This window comes from Bombyx mandarina, chromosome 09 (genome assembly GCF_030267445.1).
Source record: "Bombyx mandarina strain Sakado chromosome 09, ASM3026744v2".
In the NCBI taxonomy this organism is placed as follows: domain Eukaryota; kingdom Metazoa; phylum Arthropoda; class Insecta; order Lepidoptera; family Bombycidae; genus Bombyx; species Bombyx mandarina.
In genome coordinates this window covers 8,672,556-8,698,334 of record NC_143216.1, presented here as the reverse complement: position 1 = coordinate 8,698,334, position 25,779 = coordinate 8,672,556, and the positions used below count along the sequence as shown (strand labels likewise).

The 25,779-nt window shown below is 33.3% G+C and overlaps 2 protein-coding genes and 1 long non-coding RNA gene across 3 annotated transcripts in view; 2 read left to right on the top strand and 1 right to left on the bottom strand.

Moving 5' to 3' along the window:
- Positions 1–3,186, top strand: part of LOC114239783 (putative sodium-dependent multivitamin transporter) — a 13,915-nt gene extending 10,729 nt beyond the window's left edge. The window contains exons 9-10 of the mRNA XM_028170164.2: positions 601–765; positions 1,891–3,186. Of these exons, the coding sequence (XP_028025965.2) occupies positions 601–765; positions 1,891–1,926 (201 nt within the window). The 3' untranslated portion in view covers positions 1,927–3,186. The remainder of the gene's footprint in view (positions 1–600; positions 766–1,890) is intronic.
- The window catches only part of LOC149502331 (uncharacterized), a 134,286-nt gene that overhangs the window by 69,876 nt on the left and 38,631 nt on the right, over positions 1–25,779 (top strand). The window lies entirely within an intron of this gene.
- On the bottom strand, positions 3,185–25,779 carry LOC114239760 (uncharacterized). The gene is made up of 32 exons (XM_028170127.2): positions 25,332–25,779; positions 24,590–24,659; positions 22,928–23,199; positions 22,520–22,655; positions 22,232–22,371; positions 20,353–20,457; positions 19,980–20,270; positions 19,669–19,856; positions 19,265–19,546; positions 19,053–19,186; positions 18,800–18,974; positions 17,606–18,426; positions 16,697–16,856; positions 16,481–16,619; positions 16,294–16,403; positions 16,045–16,221; positions 15,708–15,969; positions 14,611–14,845; positions 13,644–14,319; positions 12,714–12,848; positions 12,521–12,626; positions 12,271–12,444; positions 11,616–11,809; positions 11,205–11,354; positions 10,709–10,843; positions 10,401–10,555; positions 9,772–9,959; positions 9,003–9,163; positions 8,358–8,485; positions 6,728–6,822; positions 5,973–6,110; positions 3,185–4,614 (listed from the first exon to the last, which is right to left on the bottom strand). The coding sequence occupies exons 1-32, from the start codon at positions 25,512–25,514 to the stop codon at positions 4,549–4,551; spliced, it is 6,381 nt and encodes a 2,126-aa protein (XP_028025928.2). The 5' UTR covers positions 25,515–25,779; the 3' UTR covers positions 3,185–4,548.

Below are 25,779 nucleotides of genomic sequence, written 5' to 3'. Positions count from 1 at the left end.
AGTTTGTTTATTATGATATTTTTCCAAATTTTTCATGTTTTTATTGTGAAGTTGTAAAAATGTAGCTTAAACTAAATACCCTTATTCCTCGTATTATTATTCCTTGTTTTACGTTTTGTTTTGTGATTTTATGCACGTGTCGATAAACAATATAGAGAGCGTGTGGCAAATCTTTTTGAAACGAAAAATTAGAGACGGCTGAATGTGCTCGGAATGAAACAACTTACATACGAGTATGTGCCAAACAGTCATAAGCAAACTGTTGTCTATAGCGATACATAAGTATCGATTCCGGTCACCGTCTTCGTCGAACCCGTCGCTTGTAACGAAGTGCTAAAACGAGTAAATTAACCCTCAGACACAGCCCACTGAGTTTCTCGCCGGATCTTCTCAGTGGGTCGCGTTTCCGATCCGGTGGTAGATTCTGCGAAGCACGGCTCTTGCTGGGGTTCGTGTTAGCAACGTCATCAGGTTTGAGCCCCGTGAGCTCACCTACTAGTTAAGGCTACGCTGATATAGCCTCTCAAGGCTTTCAGCTTAGGTAGAAAAAAAAGGTATCTATTGTAAATTATTATGTGATATTGTACGTCTAACGAACAGATTGGATTCGTCTGGGTGTTAGCTGTTGGGACAGCGATATCTTTAGTGTGGCGTCAGCAACAACCATGGGAACGCGATGGGAAACCCCATCCTGACCCCGCGCTCTTCACTCCGCCCCTTGCCAAGCTACTTAGAAAGAAATATGGTGACAAGCCTCCCGTACAGGTGGAAACTACAAACTTTTAATTTCGATCGCATGCTATTAGTGGGCTAGATTTGTTTCATTGTTTTGGTTTTTTTCCGCACGATAAAGAGTGTTATTATGAAGTTTGATATTTGAATTTTACTAACGGTGTTGCATTTGCTATGATTTAAATCATCATATGACGGCTATATAATTATTTTATGTACATTTCAAAAACTTACAAATTTATTGAATATGACTGTGACTTTAGACAGTATTTGAAAACACCACTTACCAAAGCGGAAGGTATCTATCGTAAATGTGTGTATTATAAATATTATACGTATAAAATGAATGTATCTAGAATATTTTATATCTTCGAATGTACTTAATAATGTGTTCACTTTAACAAGCTCTTTGTAGGATTAAAAGTATTTGCTTAATGTGTTTATATGAATAATTCTTGATTATGTTCATGTTTTATCTACGGTTTGTGAAAACTTATGTAAATAAAGTACTAAATGTAAATCTAAGATTGCATTGTATTAATCATGTACATATGTATGTACATATTAGTTGAATGAGACTGTTTTATTTATAGTAGTTTATTCATAGTTTATTTTATTATTATAATATTATTAGTTTTAATCATTGCTTTTAGTTGGGTGGTGGTTTGTTTCGCATTGTCATTGAAAGCAGGAAAGGGTTCGATCATTTCTAGTATGTTTATTTTATGTATTAGCTTTTAGAATTGCATTGCTTGCTGTATTGATTCGAATAGCTTCGTTTCTTTAATTTTAATATTCTATACGTTGATTTAAAATGTATATATTGCTTTTTTATATATATTTATTAAATTTGATACGCTTATCGCAAGGGTTGTTTTTAAACGAATTAAAAAAATATGGCAAATTCTACTGTCGTCGATTTCTCCAATCGTAATCCTTCGTCAAATTCGTCGATTTCTCGGTAATTTGTTGAATTTGGAAATGCTTATGTTTGTGTAAAAGGGTTTAATTTTTGAATTTAATTGATGCATTTCACTCTTGAAGTTAATTTGAAACTATTTTAATTTTTCGATTACAATTGTGTTGAATATGTTTTGTGACGTTATCCGTTTTTGTGGGTAACATTCGGAAGTTATAAATAATTGTCTTTTTTTCCAGTGCGCATTATTGAAGGAATCATGTCAACATAATTAATTTTTAAAATTAATAAGCGTCGAAACGGCTTTATTATGAATTAGTTTTAATTTATATCAGCTCTTTGGTTTCAAGTACATTGACTTACATATTTTGAAGGCTGTCCCCTCGTCAATGAACATTAAGTTAACCTTTTTATAATTGAGTGACACAGTGCAATGAATCTACATTAAAATTTGATATAGATATAATATATAGATGCTAAGTTTGTGATGCAATATGTATAAACAACACTCGTCTCGTTATGGTGTCGTAAATTTGAATTAATTATGCTATCATATGGAACGAGGTTTTGTGTTAAAATAGGGGGGGGGGGGCATGTATTTATTAAATAAATCTCCCTCAGTACTTTAAACAGATAGTGTTATGAAATTAATTCGCTTTAGGTGAAAGTGGATACAGTTAACTACTACAAGTAATATGTTTAAATTAAATTATTTAATATAAAAATTTACATGTCTACGCTACAGCTCCGTTCTGCCATTTTATTAAATGTTTGTATGACAATAAACATATACTATTAATTACATTATTATAATTACAAAGGTCGTTCAGGTAATATCTATGCTAATGATTAAAATATGAAAAAACTAATTATTTTGTAATGTTTCGTTTCAAAATAAATTCGATTTACGTATTCAGCCTTTTTTTTTTTGTTTTTTTTTATTATTCTTGTAGACAGACGAGCATACGGCCCACCTGATGGTGAGTGGTTACCATCGCCCATGGACTTCAGCAATGCCAGGGGCAGAGCCAAGCCGCTGCCTACCATGTAAAATGAATGTAATTTGTTTTCAGATGGTTCTTAATACCTTCATCCTATATACCCTGGATGACAAAGCTACATTTAAGGGAGGTAATGAGTATATTAGGGCTTCGGTTACATTTGTTCTTTTATATATATTTGTTTATTACATATTATTATTTATATACTTATGTTTGTGGGGTGTTTTAAGTAATTTGATTATTTGGTGACACTTTTAGATTGTTTTTGTGATTCGTTAAATTATATTGTTATTGACATATGTTATGTTTGCATCTGTTTGGTTTTAATTACGTCCTATCTTTTCTTCGTTATGATTTATTTTGGTAAAAACCTACCTATTTATTTCAGAAGCTCATTCGATCGACTATTGATGTATTAGAAAGATACTATTTTTTACCTAGTTACATATAGCATGTATTGTTCAAATGTAAGATGACGTTATTTCTTTTTTTAAACGTAAAATGTATGTACTTAAAATAAAACAATCCAAAATATTTCGATTTATTTTATTTACCATCTTACAAACTATTGTATATAACTATGTATTTCCTTAAGGCATTCGATTACGCAAAAAAGGTGTTTAAGTCAGGTAAAATCTGATCATGCGTGTATTTTGTTTTTAAATTATATTTTACTGCGACGTATTGAGAAATGATAAATATAGACACCCGTAACATGTAGTTACTATAAAACGTTATTTCGCACACAGTACGCGATCCATTCAATTTATAATAGACTATAATTAATATAAGTAATGTTTTTTTTTGATACCTATTTTAAAGTACAAGTGACATTAAAATATGCACTTAATATTTAAACTATTATATAATACTTCAAACAAACAGTTATAAGGCCCGTATATGAATAAACGAGTTCGCGAATTAAGTCAAAACATTTTCTTAAACTAGAAACAATCATTTAAAACTGACTATTTCTTTTTTTTTGTGAAAGGCAATAACCTACTTTGTCGTAAAATCAAACGTTACACAAACAGGACATTGACCTCGTTATGTATCTACATATCTTATGGAAAAATCTATACGAAACGTAATTTGCAAAGTTTGTACTGTTATAATCAATAGTATCGACACGTTTCTTCTAATTATCATTAGATCATAGAATCATAAAAAAAGAAGTCTATAAAACTCAAAGTTCTTGTTAAACAAACAAAAAATACTGTGAACTCATTTACATTCTAATCACAAATATTTTTAAACATTTTGCAAGTGAAACATATCTGAGTGATGATAATAAAATAAAAACAAAAATGAATTAGTATGCAACGCTTCGATCGCAAACGTAATGCACATTAGCTTTCTCTCTTTAGGTCGCAAAACAAATTTAATTAATTATTCAAGCAATCATTTTCTACGATTTGTATGAATCTCGGAATGTCGAGAAAAAGAAATCATCATGTCATTACCTAAGTTTTGGAAAAGAACACCGAATTTTATCTAAAAAAAGTTACCAGATAGTGAATACTTTAATGTTGCTATATTTACTTGCCAACAGGCAACACACACACACAAAGGCTAAGCCGCTATTCTTTAAAAATCTGATTATTTAGTGGCAAAGGTATGTACTCTCGCGGCTCGTGTTTGTCTATGTCTGGCCGCGTAAAATCTTTAAAAAAAAGTAGATATGCAATTATAAATACTAAATTATAGATATTAAGTAGGTACATATTTCGGGGTATATTGATTGACATAGTAAGAAGGTAGGTCACTTAACTTAGGTAGGTAGATTAATACAATACTAAACTTTTAAATAGTAAATCTAAAGGGTTAGATAGGACACAGGCACTAATTTCAACAGTTGTTATCATCTTCAACGAAAGGTTTTAAGATTAGTTACATTTAGGCCGATAAGAATCCTTCTTTCGGAGCAATAAGGTCATCAATACGACGACGTAATAACAGGTTCTGAAAAAAAAACAAAAATGATAAATTAAGTACAATATTACACTAAAATACATTTACTAATACACAAAACAATAGTTTATTAACAATATAATATTATTCCAAAATTTCCGAGAACCTAAATTTGGTTTATTTATTTCCTCAATGAATTGACATAACTCTATTAGTATCATAATAATACTAATACCGTCCTCCTATATTCAACATACTGCAAACTTCAAAGACGGTTTTTTTATTATAATAAGATCGTCGTATAAATAATAATAAATTCATTTATGTTATTTATCTCATTTTTGAGGACTTTTAAGGGATTGCGTGCGATAAATTCTAAGGTAGCACTAGATTGCCGATCAGTGTAAGTCAGTCCTTTTTTTTTCTCCGTGGGCAAACCAACTCATGGTTCTTCAGGTTTTAAGTTGCTAGGTGTTGAGTGGTGTTCGAATTTCAAGTAACTTTCGAGACTACACTGGCAAGCCCACTTTCGAATTAAAAAAAATCAAATGTTCAATTTTAAATAATTCTGTAATGTTGGCTTGTACGTTAATCAAGCGCAGACATTTATCGGTCGATATTATAGGAAAATTACGTGGCTAGCAAATAAATTTAATCATAAATTTGAGATAGATATATTCTATTCTATATTCACAAATATGTACAATGACCCTATATATGGGATTTTTTTGGTAGCTCAAAAATCAACAGAAACAGGAAAATCTTGATTACTTGATATTGTTATATAAATTATTAAGCATAATCCAAAAATGATGCTCAAGGTTCTTTATTATCCGTAATAAATAAGAGTTGAGGCTAGTTTCGGATAACAAGTGTAATTTTTTATTACTAATTGGCCGATGAAGAAAAACATTGGCAGCTACAAACAAATAATAATTTTGTTCGTGTTTGTAGGTTGTAATTTTTTTTAGCATTATGTCATATGATTATGGACGTTGATTTTTTAATAGATTTACAAAAAAATGAAATAAGGAATCCATTTCTAGGCCTGTATTTTTTATGGTCTGATCGTATTCGGTATAAAACTTTAAATAAAGTAGATTTAGTCAATTCTAGTCAAAGTGTAATTAATATATTCGAATAAACTTTTTTAAACATTCCCGGGTCGTTTAATCGGATTGAATTAAAACTGTAGCTATAATTGCTTCTTATGGTGGTATATAGGCTTTCTAGGCCTACGTACAATTTTAATTTTCTAGCGTGGTACCTACGAACAAATTTCGTTTTATATATATATAAATTTTTTTTGAAGTAATAGAGGAATTAATTATTCAATGAATGTATTTACGATAAGCAGTGGAACATTACCGGTGTTGGCTATCTAACTTATTTTTTATTCCAAAACCTACCTCTCTCAAAAGTTCGTCTTCACGTTCAGCGGCTATTTTGAGCATTTCTTTAGATCGCTCCAACAGTAAATCCTTGTCTTGTATACTGCGTTTTAGGTTTGCGATTTCAACGCGATATGACTCTAGTTGAGTACGATTCTGAAAAATTAAATCTCCTATGAGCACTCTAATACAATCTCTTAAAGTAGAGCCAATATTGTCGTGATAGAAGCCACTTAGCTGCTCCTCTGGTATTCCTAATGTCCACGACTGGTGGTTCACGATCAGATGTGACGTATATATTTGTAGACGGTAAAAAACCCTACCAAATATTGTTAGGATTTGCTGTTTACGTATTCGAATTGTCAGGTAGTTTCTTCAAATTTCTGAAGAAGCTTTGGGTATAAATAAATAATTTTTTTTTGTATTGCTTAGTTGGGTGGACGAGCTCACAGCCCACCTGATGTTAAGTGGTTACTGGAGCCCATAGCCATCTACAACGTAAATGCGCCACCCACCTTGAGATATAAGTTTTAAGGTCTCAAGTATAGTTACAACCGCTGCCCCACCCTTCAAACCGAAACGCATTACTGCTTTACGGCAGAAATAGGCAGGGTGGTGGTACCTGCACGCGCGGACTCTCAAGAGGTCCTACCACCAGTAATTCTATCTTCTTTAGCTTTAGCAATATCCATACATTATGATTTATACGGCAACAAATTAAACCAAACCAAAAAAATTAAAATATTTCAAAAACTGGATGATATTTTTACAACCTTTTCAGAAGCACTTTTCCCGCTACTTGGTCGCGATTCTGTACGTTTCCCAGCTCCAGCGTTTTTCTGCTCCGCTTGCAGCTTACCAACAAGACCTGTTTCGTGAAATGCGGAAGTCCAAAATAATTTACCTGCATTTGTATTTTATGTGGCGACGTGTTTTTTTTTCTATTCATCACCAGATAAATTAAACGTACTTATAACATGATCATTAACCGTGATCGTTGATTCGTTCTAGACTACAATAGAAAATTTTAATATTTTTTTCGGTTTTCACGAGTCTTTTATTTTTATTTTTTATTTATTGCTTAGATGGGTGGACGAGCTCACAGCCCACCTGGTGCTAAGTAGATACTGGAGCCCATAGAAATCTACGACGTAAATGCACCACCCACCTTGAGATATAAGTTCTGTCTCAAGTATAGTTAGCCTTCGAACCGAAACGCATTACTGCTTCACGGCAGAAATAGGCAGGGTGGCGGTACCTACCCGCGCGGACTCACAAGAGGTCCTACCACCAGTAATTACGCAAATTGTAATTTTGCGTAATTATAATTTTTTGATTTTTATTACACGATGTTATTCCTTCACCGTGGAAGTCAATCGTGAACATTTGTTGAGTACGTATTTCATTAGAAAAATTGGTACCCGCCTGGTATTCGAACACCGGTGCATCGCTCAACACGAACAATGCACCGGGCGTCTTATCCTTTAGGCCACGACGACTTCAAACCATAACTAAGTCTTAAACATAACTAAAACTACTTTTACGCTTTGAACTCGCGTTTATTTATTTTGACATTTCCGACGTTTCGAATACTTTACATTTACGGATGGCTGATAATGATTTTAATTACGAATAATTTGGAGACGAGATATGTTACCAGGTTTAGACCTCTGCTCTTTTTATTATGAGCTCAAGACTAGCGTGACAATAAGCCGTTAACGGAGCTAATAGACAGCCCGGATGCGGTTACGTAGTGTCGTAGTGATGCCGAGGAAGAGGAGGCAAGCAGTGGTGTACAAACGAAATGAATATTTTATTTTTCCTTCCAAATTATATTTGAAATAACGGCCGTGACAATATACAGGTACATAGGTGTTGTGCGTAAGGTTGCTGCGAGAGAAGTGTCGGTGCGGTTGCAGTAGTGCTCGTTGACTGATTTCTTTTTTTTTTGTAGTTTTTGTGCGCATAGACACGTAGCTTGAGCATAAAACTCAAATCTCAAATGCATTTCTAAAGGACTGTCCGACCCTTCATATGTATGATCGAACGCTAGGGTAACGCTGATATAGTCTATATAATATATACGCTATATCAGCTGTATTATATATAAGCGGCTATATCATATGTATATAGGATATATCAGCGTTATCCTAGCGTGTAGGTGAGCTATCGGGGCTGGAACCGAAATATCTATATGATATAGGCTATCAGCACAGGTAGGAAAAAAAGGACCCTGCATTATCCGTGACCAGATAGGCTATTTTCATTTTGTTTGTTTTACCTCATTCTGGTATGTCAGAAAGATATTAGTGTTTATTTTAAAGGATCAATTAAATCATTATTATTCGTCTATAGACCTAGTTAAATTCTATGTTTATACGATATATTCTATGAATTCCATACCTCTGAGTGTTAGTACAGTTTGTTCAAGATCAGCAATTCTATGTTGGTGACCAGTTGTTGGAATCGTCTCCAACGAATTGACCCGTAAATTAAGTTGAACGTTCTCTTCTTTTAGCATTTCGCAGTAGCTAAAAATAATAAAGATTGGTTAAAATACCGAATTGTGGTATTCTTGCTGTCATCGATAATACGACAAAGTAATCAAGATAAGATCTGTATTAAGCGATTGCCAGAGCACGTAAACACGACAATTTAGAAGTATATTCTTAAACACGTCTAAGGATATTAAAGTTATATAGTAGGCAGGGGCTTGGATAACGGTAGGTAGCGGCTTGGCTAACGGTAGGCAGCAGCTTGGCTTTGCCCCTTGCATTGCTGACGTCCATGAGCGACAGTAACCACTCCCCGTCAGGTGGGCCGTATGCTCGTCTGTCTACAAAGGAAATTAAAAAACTTAAAAAGCAAACACCGAAAGACGGTAAATACATCTTGCACACGATATTGTCATTTTGAATAAAGAAAAGTCTTTACCGTCTGATTTCAGTAGATACATTTATAAAAGATCTATTTAGCGGAGTTCAGTCAAAGTTAACTTCAACTGACTGATTTTTAATACGTACATTTCAATTATTTAATACAACCCACCTTTTCCAGTATTCCAGTTCTGGTTTCTCATCATTACAAGTCTTTAGTGGAATTTTAATTTGTGATTCCAATAAAGTTGACTCCAGTTTTAGTACTTGGCCCTTCAGCGAGGTAATCTCGGCTAAAGCTTTCTCATACTCGGAAACAAGATGCTCGTTGCCCTACAAACATAAAACATTATACAGGTATTTAAAAAAAAAGTGCTCTGTGATCTAATTTATATATTTTTTTAAATTACAATATTCATTCGAAAGAAGACTGAAAAGTGAGAATAACATTAGGTATTCCTTGTATGTGCGCTCAAAGATATTTCCGTGATAATATCTGCGTGTGCCGAATTAAAGAAATTCCTTTTAAAATCTTCTTCGTGACTTTTTCCGCCTTATCCCAATCTATTTGGAATCGGCTTTTGTTTACATTGTTAATTTTTGTTCCTTTAATATTTTTAAGTAGTAGTAGAATATGCTCCGATTTGGAAGAAATATCGCAATTTTTGTACATCTTAAATGTGTAAAATTGCTATAGTTTATTACCTATAATATTTATCTGTAAAACATTTAGTTATGACTATGAATTGAGTTAAGCTATGAGCCGCTAGAAATAACTTGCTTTATGCCCTTATATTCCGAACTAACTAAAACGATACTTACATAGACAAATAATATTGTACTCCGAACAATTTTACAAAAGTACAATATTTTCGGTTCTAAGTTATATTTAGGTTCAATACACAAATATTTCAAAAAAGAATAATAACTTAGTTACATACATTTTCAGAAAGCTCTAAAGCGGCAATCCTTCTTTGCTGAGCCTGTATCCTATCCATCAGAGACTGCGTAGATAACAAAGGAACATTCGAGACACCGTGCGTATAAGAAGTACAATTATCTGCCATATTTTTATGACTTTTTTCTAATGGTTCGTCTTCTTGTTTTTCTACAGCTAAATCAGTGTTATCTGAAATTTTTTAATTATTTCATTTTTTTTTCCTACTTAAGCTGATAGCCTTGAGAGGCTATTTCAGCGTAACCTTAACTAGTAGGTGAGCTCACGGGGCTCAAACCGGAGTGATGCTAACACTGGCCCTAACAAGAGCAGTGCTACGCAGAATCTACCACCGGATCGGAAACGCGACCCAGTGAGAAAATCCGGCGAGAAACTTAGTGGGCTGTGTCTGTGGGTTCGACGAGGACGGTGACCGGTGCTTGTGGTACCTAAAAGCGCTGGTAATGGATCGGGAGGATCCGTAATTTTCTATGAAATTATGTAATTTGTTTATTATCTCTTTAAAAACAAGTTAAAATGATTAAATTTCTTTACAAAACCATGCAGATAAATTACAATTTTGTCTACGAATAGGTTTACTTGGCTGTTCAAACTGATATAGATGGAAATTACATTTTAATTCATTTAGTCGAGCGAACAGCACACGTTTCTCTTTTTCTAGTCTCACAACAGCAGACTTAGTTAGAGCTAAATTTGATTCGACCTTTTTTATTTCTTGACATTTTTCTTCGTATTTCGCTTGCCAGCGTTCCGATAATTGTTGTGCCCTGGGACAAAGAAATGAGTATTTTTATTCAGAATCACATGCAATTTTTTGTCTAGACTTTTAAAGCTTAATTTATCATTGAATTTAAAGTCTTCAAAGTAAAGGTTACTATTTTTTCTTCGAATATCAGTTTACCGTAAAACATTTTAAATACCTCTTCCATTTATCCCACAAAGCAACGTTGGTTTGAGTGTCGCGCCTTGCGCTTGTCAACTGCGCTTGTAGCGAACCTATCTTGTTGTGTAGTGCTGCGGTTTCTGCCGTTGCAACTTTATTACCAGATGTGCTACTGCAAATCAATTAATCACTGTCAATACAGGGAATTGTTACGTGAGCGAGGAAATGTTCCGTTACTTTAAAATAATCGGAATACAGTACAAAGTTGGATCGTCCTGCTCAGTTGTGCCTTCTGTTTTGAAGGTTGATAATTTTGATTCAATTTCTTAGATGGGTGCTGAAATGTATATAGTCATATTTATGGATTGGATATCTCCAAGGAATATCAAGTGCGCTACTTATAGAAATTGTGGATTAAAATTGATTTAAAATAAACAATATACAATAAATCGGAATCTAACTAAAGCTGTTTACGTAAGATTAAAAGCTCAGTGATAGTTTTTTTTCAAGAAATAAAAGAACTACAAAGTTACATTCTGAAAACTTGATTTTTCAAATTTTGGGCATCAAGGCGTGCCCGTCTTTCCCTAGCAGCAAGGGCTTTGATTTGGCGACGTAATATAGCATTCTGTTTCCCTGCAAGTTGCTTCTCGCGACGTAAGCGTTCAATAATTGTTTCCTGCCTGAAAACGTCAGTAAATTTTTAGTCATCATATTCATAATTCATTATCACAATAGTCGTGTAAATGTAAACTAGTTAGGATATATTTATAGATGGAACTATGAATAAGGTAGTTGTAAAATGTATATTATAATATAGTCTCAATATATTTTTAATATAAAAGTTTATTTAAAAACTTAGTTCGTAAATGAAAGAAAACAAAGACTTTCTGGTACAAAAATCTTCAAGGTTTTTTCTCTATGATTAATTATTAAAAAAATACCAAATAGTAGTCGAAGAACCGGGTATTTTAACCATTTCTTCATGTATATCTGTTGTTGAATCAAATTTGATTTCCAATCGATCCGAACCCGTTTGAGACATAGCATCACTAGTTTCTTCAATTTCCACAATTGCAGATAAATCGAAACTTGGATCGTTGACTGCCAGCATGGTTTGCATGTTCATAATCTGCGTCTGAATGAATAATAAATAGGTGTTAATGTTTCATTAGTTATTATTGATATGTAAAATGGTATATAGATAAAATTAGGTAAACAACTGCAGTACATTCTCTTTATCTTCTCTGTTTGATGAAAAATATTTTATTTTTTAAGCATATATTGAAATTTTTTTGGAAAAACTTTTTTCTACCTTTAGAAAAATATGAAAGTAACGTAAAAAAGTTGAGGTTTTGCCCGAATTTCGACCATTGGGTAAACACTAGTTTAGTGGAAATAACTACATAATATTTTTATTAAATACAACGACGTCACCCCTCTATTCACTACAATGCCAGTCAATGGAAAAAAGGGGAAGATTTTAAAATCAGATTTCAGTTGTGGATAATAAAACTGAAATATGAATTTTAAGTAAGCACACATTAAGAAATACATTGAGCAGAAATAAAATAAAATGAATTCACTAGTTCAATTCACCTTTAAGCCGTGGACGACGGTACGTAAGTTTTCAATATGTGCATCTTTATCCGCCAACTGTTTTAGGTATAAAGCCTTTTGCTCCGTTAGACGAGATCGGAGTTCATTATGCTCCTTTTGTTTATCGTTTAATTGCGATAGCCAATGTTGATTTTCAGCTTTATATGACTCTACCTAAATAATGTTAAAAATTAAATCGGTGCGAATGATTAATATAAGTACTTAAAAATAATATTAAAATTACGTTTACCTCTTGAGAATGTCTTTCTTCGAGTTGAGAGTTCAGCTGTTCCATTTTTATCAGTCTCTCGGAAGCCAAATCTTTCCAGCGCTCAATCTCATTTTGGTATATTGTCCTGAAATATTCACACAATGTAAACATATTTACTCACTTAACGTCAAACTAATGATATCAAACCTTTGAAGCAAAATTCGCAACTAACTTATCAGCTTTGCATTCTTCAAGTTCCCTTTTTAGTCTAAAGCACTCATCTTCTAATAGCGCAATTTTCATAGTATATTTATTGATGAATTCTTTCAGGGTTTCAGTGTTCGTGGCGCCGGAGTCGCTTCCTTTTCTGTTCAAAATTATGTATCTAATGAGTTATTTTGTATTATGTAACTAGACGTTATCTCACCGGCTGTTAACAATGATTGATTGACCGAATCATCACCGCTAGTATTAGGAGAATGTTATTAACATATTTTTTTTCTTGCATTTTTTTTGCGTAGACAGGTACGACGCAGTAAGAGCTCGCAGTCTACCTCGTGTAAAACGGTCACTGGCCGGTGTATCCTGTAGGCCTTTTTTTTGCTTAGATGTATGGACGAGCTCACAGCCCACCTGGTGTTAAGTGGTTACTGGAGCCCATAGACATCTACAACGTAAATGCCGCCACCTGCCTTGAGATATGAGTTCTAAGGTCTCAGTATAGTTACAACGGCTGCCCTACCCTTCAAAACGAAACGCATTACTGCTTCACGGCAGAAAATAGGCAGGTTGGTGGTACAAGCCCGTGCGGACTCACAAGAGGTCTTACCACCAGGCTTGGGGTTATATATCGCAAATACAATTCTTGGGAGTTCGATTTTTATTACATACAAGATGTTACTCTTCCTCATTCGTCAACAGGGGTTAAGTACGTATTTCATACCTACCTGCCGGCGGGAATTACACACCGACATAGTACATTGCTCGATGCGAGTAAACCGTGCGCCTTATGCTTTAAATCACGACGACTTCACGAGTTAATTATCTTTTCATTCAAAGCTTTAATGCGTTTTATTTTATATTTTTGCAATTGAAGTTTTATACTTGAAGTAAAAAAACAAGCTACTTCAAAGAAAGCTTTATTCCTTTAATATGTATGTACCTGTCTAGCTTGGTTTGTAATTCAAATAATTTCACTTGCAAATCCTTCATAACTTTTGTGTATTCTTCTCTTTCGTTATATAGTAGCTGTTTGTATTCCTCAATTATTTTATTTTTGTCGTTTTCTAATTCTTTCAAGGCTGATAACAGTTTTTTAGTCTCTTCATTTTCTAAATGCTTAATCTTATCTATTTCTTCAATTTGTAAATTCTGAGAAACTTCTACTTGTTTTCTTAATTCAGACAAAGTTTTTTGTAACTGGTTATTCAAATTATCCTTTTCCTTAATTGTATGATGAAGATTTTTTATTTTCGATTGTATATCTATTTTTTCTGATTCCATTATCAACATTTCTTCCGTACGTTTCTTAGCTACCAAGAGAGCTTCATCAAGTTCTCGCATTTTAATTTTTATATCATTTCTAGCACTTTCAATAGAATATTTCATGTCAATAATGAGAGCGTCTTCTTCGGTTTGAATGTTTTTTTCACTTTTGCATAGTGTCATCTGGTCTGTTTGTACAAGAACATTGGCCACCTTTGGCTTGAGTTGTGTCACTGGTAATTTCGCCGGGGAACCAAATAAATTTTCTTGACGGTGTTCGTTATTAATATCAGTTACAGTTGCTTTGGTATGTGTTGTAGGTTTAAGTATTTGAGATTTAGCTATTCGACTACCTTGAAAAAATATTTATGAAATGTTTTAAAAAAGTTTAATTCTACTGGACAAAACACTATACTATACTATTCTTTGAGTTTTTGGGTTAATCTTTATTTTTAAGATTAGTTTTAAGTTTACTTTAAAATATTTGTACAATTATCCGTACACACGAGAACTAAAATATTTCATTGGACGGTGGAAATTGTTAAATTAATAAATTAAGCAATATTATTTTAGGTATGATTTTTTTAGGCCTTATTTAATTATTTTAGGTATGATTAGGATTCCTGAAGATACAAGTTTCTTACTTCTGGAATCTGGCTCCTCGTCTGATACCAGATCCTCTAAATTTATGGCTTCATCATTTTGTACTTCCTTCAGCTTGTGCTTCAACTCAAGGGAGGTGTATTTTTCATAACCTTGATTAATATATGCCAAAGTCTTTTCTAAGTTAGTACATTGACTTAAAAGTTCTTCACGTACTTGTTCAGATATTTTAATTTTCTTCTTCATATTATCCATCTCTCGGGCATGCGTTGCATCCTTAAATAATAATATTTAAAGATTTATTAGGAACAGTGAGTAAAAACTTATTATTATACTATGTAATACAGTAAAATTGCATTCGTCTCTCGCTCTCGACGCCTTGTGCCGCCTATTTCTCCCGCCACAACCCCAAAGTGAGCGCGCATCACATTGGAGTTTTGTTCACGCGTCCATCGCATGCGCCGCCCTCTACCAGGTGTGGATGCTGTTGCTAATCCTTGTGGACTCTGCAGGCACCAAGCCTCCCGGTGGTGATGATGGTGGGGGTTCGACCCACTGGGGTGGTTTTAGTGGGTCAGATCTTTGGTTAGTGATAGTGGTGTTGATTATCGTTGGGCTTCTATGTGGAATCTTACGTTGCTGCAGACAGAGCCCCTTAACTGCAGATGGCTAGAATACAGTGGAGGGTCGCCAGTCACCCCAAGGGGACTGTCGATGCACGGACATCGACGATCGCGCGGTGCGGGCGCCAGAAGAAGGACAGCGGTGCGGGATCGCGGTTCTACACTTCGTGCAGTAACGCCACCCCCGACACTTGTTTTACTCTTTTTCTAAATTGACCAAACATTACACCTATCGTATTATTACAGTGCACTCTTTTATTTTATATCACCGGTCTACCCCAGAGCAGTCGAAAATAGGGACCGTTCATGACCTACACTTAGCGCCCCAGGCCATGCAGCTGCTAAGCACGGTGCCTTACTCCTTCAGCTAGCGCTGGTTGCCTGTGCGGATGGAACAACTATCTCATATTGGTTGTTTTATCCATGGGCGATGGGGTCACCACACCCCTACGCCTACAGTAAAATATATTTTATAATATATATAAATATATTTTTTTTTTAATTCTGTGTCTCACCATAATAAAACTTTTTAATTTGTGTGGACAGTCATCTTCTTGAAGTAAGCATTTATCTTTAGAAACGTCGAGTATTTGATCGAATACAGCATGTTTTGTCACTAAACTGGTCCGCAGTTCGTCAACTTCAGTTAGTTGTTGATTAATTGCATGATTTTTACGAGAAAGATCTTCCAATTTGGAGACAAAATTTTCTATTGACGTCAAAGGCAAACTTCCTTGGTATTGGAGCCGCATAACATTTAATACCGTGTGAATATGTCTGAAATTTTTAAATGTTAGTATATAATTTGTCAAAATATAGTACAGACAATATTATAAGTGAAGCAAAAAGTACTGGAATTTTAAGTCGTATCTACGTGTATAAAGGTCAAAAACTTTTTGCCTGGTAGACAAAATATCTTCGATATCTGCTCTCATTTCCTTTTCCTTATTCAGAGCTGTGGTCAACTCTTGAATCTTTCTATTATACTCCGAAGCTTGTAAATGTGTCACCAATAATTCACTACTCAGCCTGTAATCCACCCAACAAATTAATTTAGATTAACATCTATATAAGATTAAGCTGTAAAATTAAATGACTTACCTTGCAACGACTGCTTTATTATTTCCAGTTGATTGTAAATCTAGTATTTGATGCCTTAGAATATTTACTTCGATTTCTTTGCACATTTGACGCTGTTGGAATTCTTGCAACTAAGCACGTACGTTATTATTTTACAAGATATTTATATGATACAAATAGTAAACGAAGGCACGCTAACTATAATTACCTGCAATATTGTAACCTCTAATTGATCTTTAGTGGATTGATATTGTTCTTTGAGTATTTTCCGTTCCGCAGAAAGATTAGAAATCTGGGATTTCATAAAATTAATTTCTTCTGTATTTACCGAGCGTAAAGAATCATCGCTGAAAAAATTAACAGCTAGTACTACTTGATTATAGTTTAAAAAATGCAAACCTTAATACTTATTTACGTTACTCACATAAGGCCTGCTTGCAGTTGATTTAGTTCCATATATTTGGATTCCAACAAATTGATTTCTTTTTCTCTCTTTTCTAATTCTGTTATTGATTGTCGCAATTGTTTTTCTATTGCTAATTGTTTCACTTCATTAAGTATTTGACGTCTATCGGCATCGCCTACTATAAAATATACAAATTCAGACAATTATTAGTCTAATTTAAAACGATTTAATTTTTTTTGTTTATTTTATACACAGAAAAATATGAAGCAGTTAAAAATAATAGATAAATACATTACTTAATAAATACATTACTTATTTATTTAAGAAATCTTATCCAGCAGCCTGCGAAAGGAGAATTTGATTAATAATTTAAAGTAAAGTGTGCGCAGGACCGCAATCGTTTTAGCAGCATTAAACTTATTATTCAAAGTACATTCACACAGCTAACATTTACACAGCTATCATACCAATACGAACACACGAGACATGAATGCACAAAATTTGTTTTTATGACAGATAAGCATTAACGTTAATTAGACCTATAAAATGCGTTGATAGAACGAATAAAAGACAATCGCTCTCGTAATTATGAATGAGAAGTAGGCTTCTGTAGGATATTGTATTAAATGTATTCAAGTATTCCTCAGAAGGTAAGTGAGTGTTATTTGGGTTGGTGTGAAACATGGTTTAGTTTTTTTAATCATAAATGACGCGAATATATAGTTTACCATACTAGTATTTTTCGTTTATTTTTATCTTACAATTTCGAATATGATCATAATTGCCTGTATTGCCGATTATTATGGATCACATATGTTTGTAGTGATTTCTATAACACGCAAAGTCAGACAAAATGCTATGCCATGTCCACTTACACTACTTATACTATTTTACCTTAAGAGGTATAGCGCTTTACTGTCTACTAACCATTTTCACACAGTTGTTTTTGAACGTAATTAATAATTTCCAATTTATTTTCTTCAAGACACTTTAACATGTCCATGGTTTTATTTTTATCTTTAAAAGTATTTTCAGCAATTTTTCTATATTTTAACGTGACTTCGTTGAGAAGTCTGTTTTGGTCCCAAAACAAGTCAAGGGCTATTGAAGAACGCAGCTTATCAGTAATGTCACAAATAAGTAGCAATAGCTTCTGCGTTTTAATTTCGTTTTCTGAGACCAGTAACATTTTTTCTCTTTTACATTCTATATTTTCATTTCTTAAGTTTTCATTTATGTTCCTAATGTCTTTGTAAGAATCTTCTAAGTATGAACATCTTCTTTCAAGCATAGAAGTATTCGATGTAGGTAAAAGACCAGGTGATGCATTACTAAAATCTTCATCTTCATTTTGTTGTAAACGAATCTTTAAATTTTCAATTTCGGCTTTGTAGCGTTCTTCTTGAATTAACCAATGATTGTTTTTATCTATATGTTCTATGGCTAGTGAATTCATTTTATCGTATAGAACTTTAAACTGATCATGGAAATGTTTTAGTACCTTTTTCAATGTATTTTCATACATCAATTGACTTTTAATATGCACACTGTCTTGTAATTGTTCTTTGTCATAAAAGTCAACAGAATTGATTTCTTTCTCTGTTACCCATGAACCAAATTCGAACAAGTTATCTTCGAGATCAAAATTTTGTACACTCTGAGACTCTAATTCGTTAACTTTTTTTTGAAGATCTTCATTTATTTTTGATTGATGAGATAAGTTCTTCATTAAATTGAATGTTTCTTTCCTAGACGTAAGCACAATTGAAAAAAATAATAATTGTTATGGTTGTCATTTTACAAACAAATTAATAATCTAACTGTGACATATCCTTCTTCGAACGATATTTGAGGAGTATCGTCAGAAGTAAGCAATGGCTTCGTAGTATTGTATTTCTGGAATTTATGAAGTCCACGAGTGGCAATCACCACTCCTCATTAAAAGGGTTGTATACATGTCTACAAATAAATAATAAAAACTAAGCTAATGCTGTTAAGTTTATGCAATATTTACTTATAGTTCAATGCAACATCCAATCACATTTTTCAATACTACACAGAGAAACTTTATAAAAATAATAATTGTACAAAACCTTCAATATGCGTGCAAGTATTGTATACCTGGCTTCGTGAAGCGCTAAAAGCAATGCTTCTTTTCCTCCACGTGCCGCTTCTAATTCCATAAAAGTAGACATGTGTGGTGAAAACCAGCCGGCTGCGTGTCTGATTCCCATTTTTTGTAAAATTGACTCAAGACTTGGACACTGTAACGCCAATACTCCCGAGGAAGTGGAACCTAAATAAAATAATGCTGATGATCGTACACTTTCAATGGCTAAAACATATGTATTGATCATATTAAAGTAGCCCTTACTGTTGTCTTTTAAAAAATCTAAGAGCTCTTGAAGTGCTTTTCTTAATCCTTCGTTTTCGTCGATTATTGCCTGTATATTTTCAGTTTCATTGGTACTCTTCACATGCTGTACTAAATTTATAGACTGATCAATCCTATAAATGTTTTTTTTTAAATTAGCTTACCTCGTAATTTTTTATATACACATAATATTTGATCTTGTTTACACTTACGCCAAAGATTCTTTTGCACCACATAAAATTTCCTCATTATATTCATCATCTTCAGCGTTCAAATAGGCGTCATCAACATTATACCCTTGCAAAGTTAATATTTTTTTTAGTTTTGTAATTTTTGACGACATACATCGTTCGTTTAGTTCCAAATCGATTATTTTGTTTTCCACGTGTTCTAGTTCGTTTTTCATTTTAGCATTGAGTAGCTCCATATCTCGGTATTTTTTTAGAATGCCTTTTATACAAACTCTTTCATCAAAAGGAATGTTATATTTTTGTCTGAATTACAAAAAAAAAGTATTTATTATATATAATTAAATTAACATTATCAAAATATAGTACCTTCCAGCTGATTCATGAATAAAATATAGATCTAAATTATGAACTAAGATGACACAGACCTTAGAGTTTCATTTTCTAACTGCAGATCAGTCACCAATTGATGTAAAGTATTAACCTCTTGAACTAGACTTTTGATACCTTCGTCTTTAATTTTAAGCTGATTTTTTTTATTTTTCAATCCTTCGATCAAGACACTTACACCTTCTTCAGATTGAATTAACTGTAATTGCGCGGTAACTTCTGATAACTGTAAAAAATATTTATTAATTACTAGAGCGAATGAGATGTTTAGCTTAAAGTAATTTTGAGTACCATAGGGTTCGCGTTGAGTTCCTGTGGAATTGTATTTACTATATTATTTACAATTTACCTCCTTTTCACGTGCGATAAGAACCTTATCTGCCCCTTGGAGAGAAGCTATTAAATCTATGTTTTTTTTCCTTAATCGTCTTATGATTGCTCTTTGTTTCCCGTCGTCACTTTCATTTCTCACTTCAGAAACTAGATCGGGTGTTTCTTCTATAACACTTTTTAATTGACGTATTTCTGCCTTTAGTGTATTAATTATTATAGCGGAACGTTCGATTTCATTTGTAGCTTCATGCAATTTTTCTTGTAGCTCTTTTATTTTTATTTCAAATTCACGAGAAGATCTGCCTTCCTAAAATTATTTCAATGTTGTGCAGTTGTAAAGAGTGAAAAAGGTTATAACTTGGAATATTAATTTTTTTCATGTTACTTACATTGTGTGTTGGGGGCAGCTGATAGGTTTTAGAAAGTTGTTCTTTTAGTTTCACATTTTCGAGAGCTATCATATCTAATTCGATCTTTTTGGAACGAGCCATATCCTTGAAGAACAAACATAGAGTTAAATATATTCAACGTTAATTTAAATGCCATTTCAATTTACCACGTTTTGTTTTATAGGTAATCGACTCATACGAGGGCGGCACTGAAAATTTCGGGAATTAACGAAGTGACACAACATTACTATTTAAAAATGTATTTATTGCTATTCGAAGTATTCTCCGCGAAATTTGACACATTTTTCCATACGATGGAACCAATCATTGAAGCAACCATTCCATTCAGAAGTTGGGGTCTCCAAAATGGCCGTTTTGTAGGCGTCCACAGCTTCTTCAGGTGATGAAAATCTCTGTCCACGCAATTTATTCTTTATTTTAGGGAAAGTATAGAAATCATTAGGGCTTAGGTCGGGGCTGTACGGCGGATGGTCTAATAATTCTATGTTTTCTTGCTCTAAAAACTCTTTTGTTCTGTGCGCGGTGTGAGAACTCGCATTGTCGTGATGGAGGATGATGCGACGGTTGCAGTTCTCTTTACGAAGTTCAGAAACGACCTGTGGCAAACAAATGCTAGCATACCATTCTGCATTAACCGTTCTTTGTCCCTCAAGAGGAATAGTCGTAACATGGCTGGTTTTGGAGACAAACGTGGCCACCATTTTTTTTGCAACACTCCGTGAACGAACAATTTTTGTTGGCTTTAACTCATTTTCGAACACCCAAACTCGTGACTGGTTTTTTGTTTCGGGTTCGTACGCGTATATCCAGGATTCGTCACCTGATACAATGTTGTATACAGCATTTGAGGATCCTGCGTGGAATCTTTCGAGAGTTCTGACGCACCAAGTAACGCGAGCCGCTTTTTGCTCTTCACAGAGCGAATGCGGTATCCATCGGGAAAACAACTTTTTTTCACCTAATTGTTCATGCAAGATTATTTGTATTTGACTCATGCCAATGTCTAAAGTTGCCTGAATTTCGCGGTATGTCACATGTCGATCTTCCTCAATCAGCTTACGCACAGCATCAACGTTTTCTTGGGTGACTGCAGTTTTTGGACGACCTTGACGGGGATCATCACTGAGCTTAACACGTCCACGTTGAAACTCAGCAAACCAGCGATAAATTGTGGTTTTGGATGGGGCTTCATCACCAAATGCAGAAATTATCCGGTCAACACACTGTTTTTGTGTTAAACCACTTCGAAAGTCATAATAAATCATCGCTCTTGAATTTTCTCGAGTCAATTCCATTTTCTCAACGACTAAACATGTTTGACAAAACCTCGTGACAAGACCGAGAATCTTTTTTTAAATAAATAAATGGTATTCGATTTTTAAAACCAAGGAGTTTTCAATTAAAAAGATTTTAATATGACAGGAACAGTGGAAATATTCCATTCCCGATACTTTTAGTGCAGCCTAGTAGCTTAGAATATGAATCATAGCTTAAGTGATCAATGTCTAAGATGATATTCCAATAATATGAAATCAGAATGCCAAATGAACTTTTTTAATGGAATTATTTATTATTTATTACTTTTACGTCTGTTTTGGTACCAGGTTAGTATTCTCTCCATTGCTTTTAGTGCCGAAAACATACACAAGTAAATGTAGATTCTAAATAGCTTTAATAACGATATATTTCACTAAGATACTGGCTCAGTTCAGAATTCAAACCTGGGTTTTACGATGTAATAATAATACTTGATCAATAAGATTATAAAATTTCTTATTGAATGCATTTTCCGAGAATTGCATCACTTATGCCTCTCCCTATTGTGAAAGATTGGTTACTGTGCTGACGATGATAGTACCTTCCAATGCTTAATTTTTAATTTAATTTCTTCCGGAATAGTGCACTTATGCGAATAAGCCTCTCGTTCAGAATTTTGCTTCAGTACTTCAATTTCAGCTGACTGTTGCGATTTTATTTGCTCTGATTTCCCCAATATTTCTAAAATATAATAGTAAAAGAAATTAGTGTAAGTCTGATATCCAGAGAAAACTTATACATAGTTAGCCGAATTCATACTTTTAGGAACTTCGATAAAAGTAATTTTTAATGACTCAATTAAACGGAGCAAGGCTTGATTTGAAAATACCTTTTAAGCGTGCAGTCTCATTCTTCATCGAAAGTAATTGTTCGGTCAAATTATCTATAATCTGTGTAGCTTCGATTAGTTTATCTTTCAAAATGGAAACTTTTCCTTTGAATGTAAGATTGTCTTCTTCTAAGACCTACAAGTAAAGCGGAAAAATTAAACATCAATCGCCCCAAAATATATTTCTAGGCGAATATATTTTTTGCACTAAATTGGCTCACGGCACAACTGGTGTTAATTGATTACCAGACCCTATAGATGTAATGCGCTCGTCAATAAATGAAGTTGAGGACTCAATTTAACGGTATAATGGCTGTTCTGAACATAAAAGAGGACCGGAACAAAAAAAAATAACAGACAAAGGCATCATAAGCTCATTCGATTACTTATCAATTGCTTCGTCCTCACCTTAACGTCAGCTAGAAGTTTTTTAATGTGTTTATTTTTTATAGCAATCTCATTCTCCAGTTGCATGGCTGTATTCATTTCGGACAATGTACAAACGCTTGATTCATTATCATTTACTACATTTTTCTGTTCAAGTTCTTTGCTATTTTTAAGTGATTCTAAATCTTTTATTTCCTTTTGAAGTTTCTCTAAAATTTCTCTGTTTGTTTTGATGACTTCTTCTTGATTATTTATAGTTTGTAAGTCTTTATTCTTAATTTTTGTTGGCGAATCTAAAATTATGTTTTAGAGTTCATTAGAATATAATTTTCAAAGAATCGTTTTAAATTTAAGCCAATGCTATGAAAATTTGATAGGTAGTGAAATGGAATATTGTCAATTATTTTTTTTCTTTTTTAAATACTTTATTAGACATTATCGTATAACACTTAAATATCAAACTTTAATGTAGCAAATTGTCACGTTGCTTCTCAAGTCAGCTCAGGTATATAAATATCCTTTTGTACAATTCATTAAATATTGAATAAATATATCAAAATTTGGCAATAGTTAATTTAATAAATGCATTGTATTAATAATTAACACAACATTAAATTGATTTGTGCAGGGTGGCTGGCAAGAACTGGATGAGAGAAGCTAAGGATTGTGCTCAGTGGCGAGCAATTGGAAAGGCCTCTATGTCCAGCAGTGGGCTGCTATACGTTGATGATGACAGTATGAAAAATATATAAAATCATTTCAATAAGTTAAATTATGTCAGCGAAATCATAGCAATTTTTTTTAAGATGAAATAACTTTTTGTAGCATATTGTTACGCGCTGGGGCTCGGGATAAATTAAATTCTACCGAATTAAAGATACCGATAAATTAAATTCTACCAAGTTAAAACTGTATTAAACACTTAGAACTCTTAAAAAAAGAAACAGTTTAAAATTCTCAATTCGCTTCCAGTAGTTCCGATCATTGACTGACTGCGTGCTATCTCTGCAACGCTTTTATAGCCGATACCACATCCCAAGAATTATCAAGAATATTCCACACATTTCGAGTATTGCGTTTCCGCTATCTGACAATAGATGGCGTTGTACTTCTCGAGCGTTCTAGGTGCTACTAGATCCTTCGATATTCGTTCGACTATTCGATGATAGGTGGCGTTACTCTTTTCGGCGTAACAATATTAATAAAAGTTCATAACAGTAGATGACAACAGATGTATTATAAATTATAATGTAATGAATACGTGTATTTCTTCATTTATTCAATCAATAAATTGAAATATTATAAATATGTAAAATAAATATACAAGCCTTCAGTATTTAATATTTTAAAATACATAAAATGTTAACCCCATGTTCTATTATAGATTTATAATAATGATAATTGCATTTCAATATTATTTTTTTATTATCTAGGTTCCAATTTACACAGAAACCACTTATGCTTAAGTTTTATCAAGGTTTAAGTTTGGAGAATATATATTGTACATGAAAACGTGAATACCATCATGCATTTTGAGACATGCTTTAGAACTTTCTAGATCCCACCTTTTAAACCGGAATACATAATGGCTTCGCAACAGAACTAAGCAATATTGTGGTAGTGCCCGTATGTGTACAACAACCCGCCTATTGTCAGCTGGGAAGACTTATACTAAGTACTAACCTTGGTAATATTTTTTAATTTTCCCTTTTTTTCGTTTAGTTGTTGCTTGTTCACCAAGAATATCTTTGACCTGAAGATTGTACAAGAATAAAAAATTGTTCTTTTCGAAATATGTTCATCGTTGTGGCCGGCTGGTGACCTGAGTTACTGCACCACAATATTTAGGTTCTAGTTGAACGATTTGTCATAAATAGATCGAACTTGGCATCGTCAAGTTTAATTTCTATTAAACATAATTTTTTTTAGGTTTTGTCAAAGACATTCAACTATCGAATTTTGGTTGAAAAATATTATTAACTATAGGCCCGTATATTATCCACTTAGAAAAATAATGAACTTTGATCTTTTTGTGTGTATGTGTTGTTTTTAATTATTTTGGAGTTAGCATGCTTATTGACACTTCCGTGAAGGCGTCTGTCTGTCTTAGTATCATCAACATGCAATAGGTCTCGCGTGAATAGTTAAATTATATTTTAAACAGTTTCGGATAAAGAAAACATCAATTAGATCAGAGATAACTATAGAATTAACGTTAACTTTGTTTAAATCTGAACTTTTCATTTTGCTGAAGATTAATCAATAAGTTTTTTTTTTTTTTTATTGCCCTTGTAGACAGACGAGCATACGGCCCACCTGATGGTGAGTGGTTACCATCGCCCATGGACTTCAGCAATGCCAGGGGCAGAGCCAAGCCGCTGCCTACCGCAATAAGTTCGAACTTAGTATTTATGAAATGACTTACCTGTTCAATTTTATACTTCAGCACGTCCTGTGTTAGTCGAAATAGGATTTTTAAATCCGAAAAACTGATGTCGATATCATCGATATCCATCCACGATAAGGCTTCGCAAATAGAGTCTTTATCGACATTCTGGAGTTCTTTCTGAGAATAACTCAATATTTTCCGCCAGTCCATTTCAGCCATGGTATTATGTACTTTTTTAAGATCACCGAATCACGAATTTATTTAATATATTTTAGATTTACAATGATCTTGAATAGTGATTTCAAGCTTTTCATTTTACGTCTGTATGAAACAGGATCAATATTTTGAGAAGGCCATACAGATATTTCTCCTATTCAAAATATTGTTTAATTTTAGTTGTAGACATATATTATACGACATAGATAACAAATACACATAATATAAATATTTTATATGAACTAGCGGCGTAAATGATTTTTTTTTA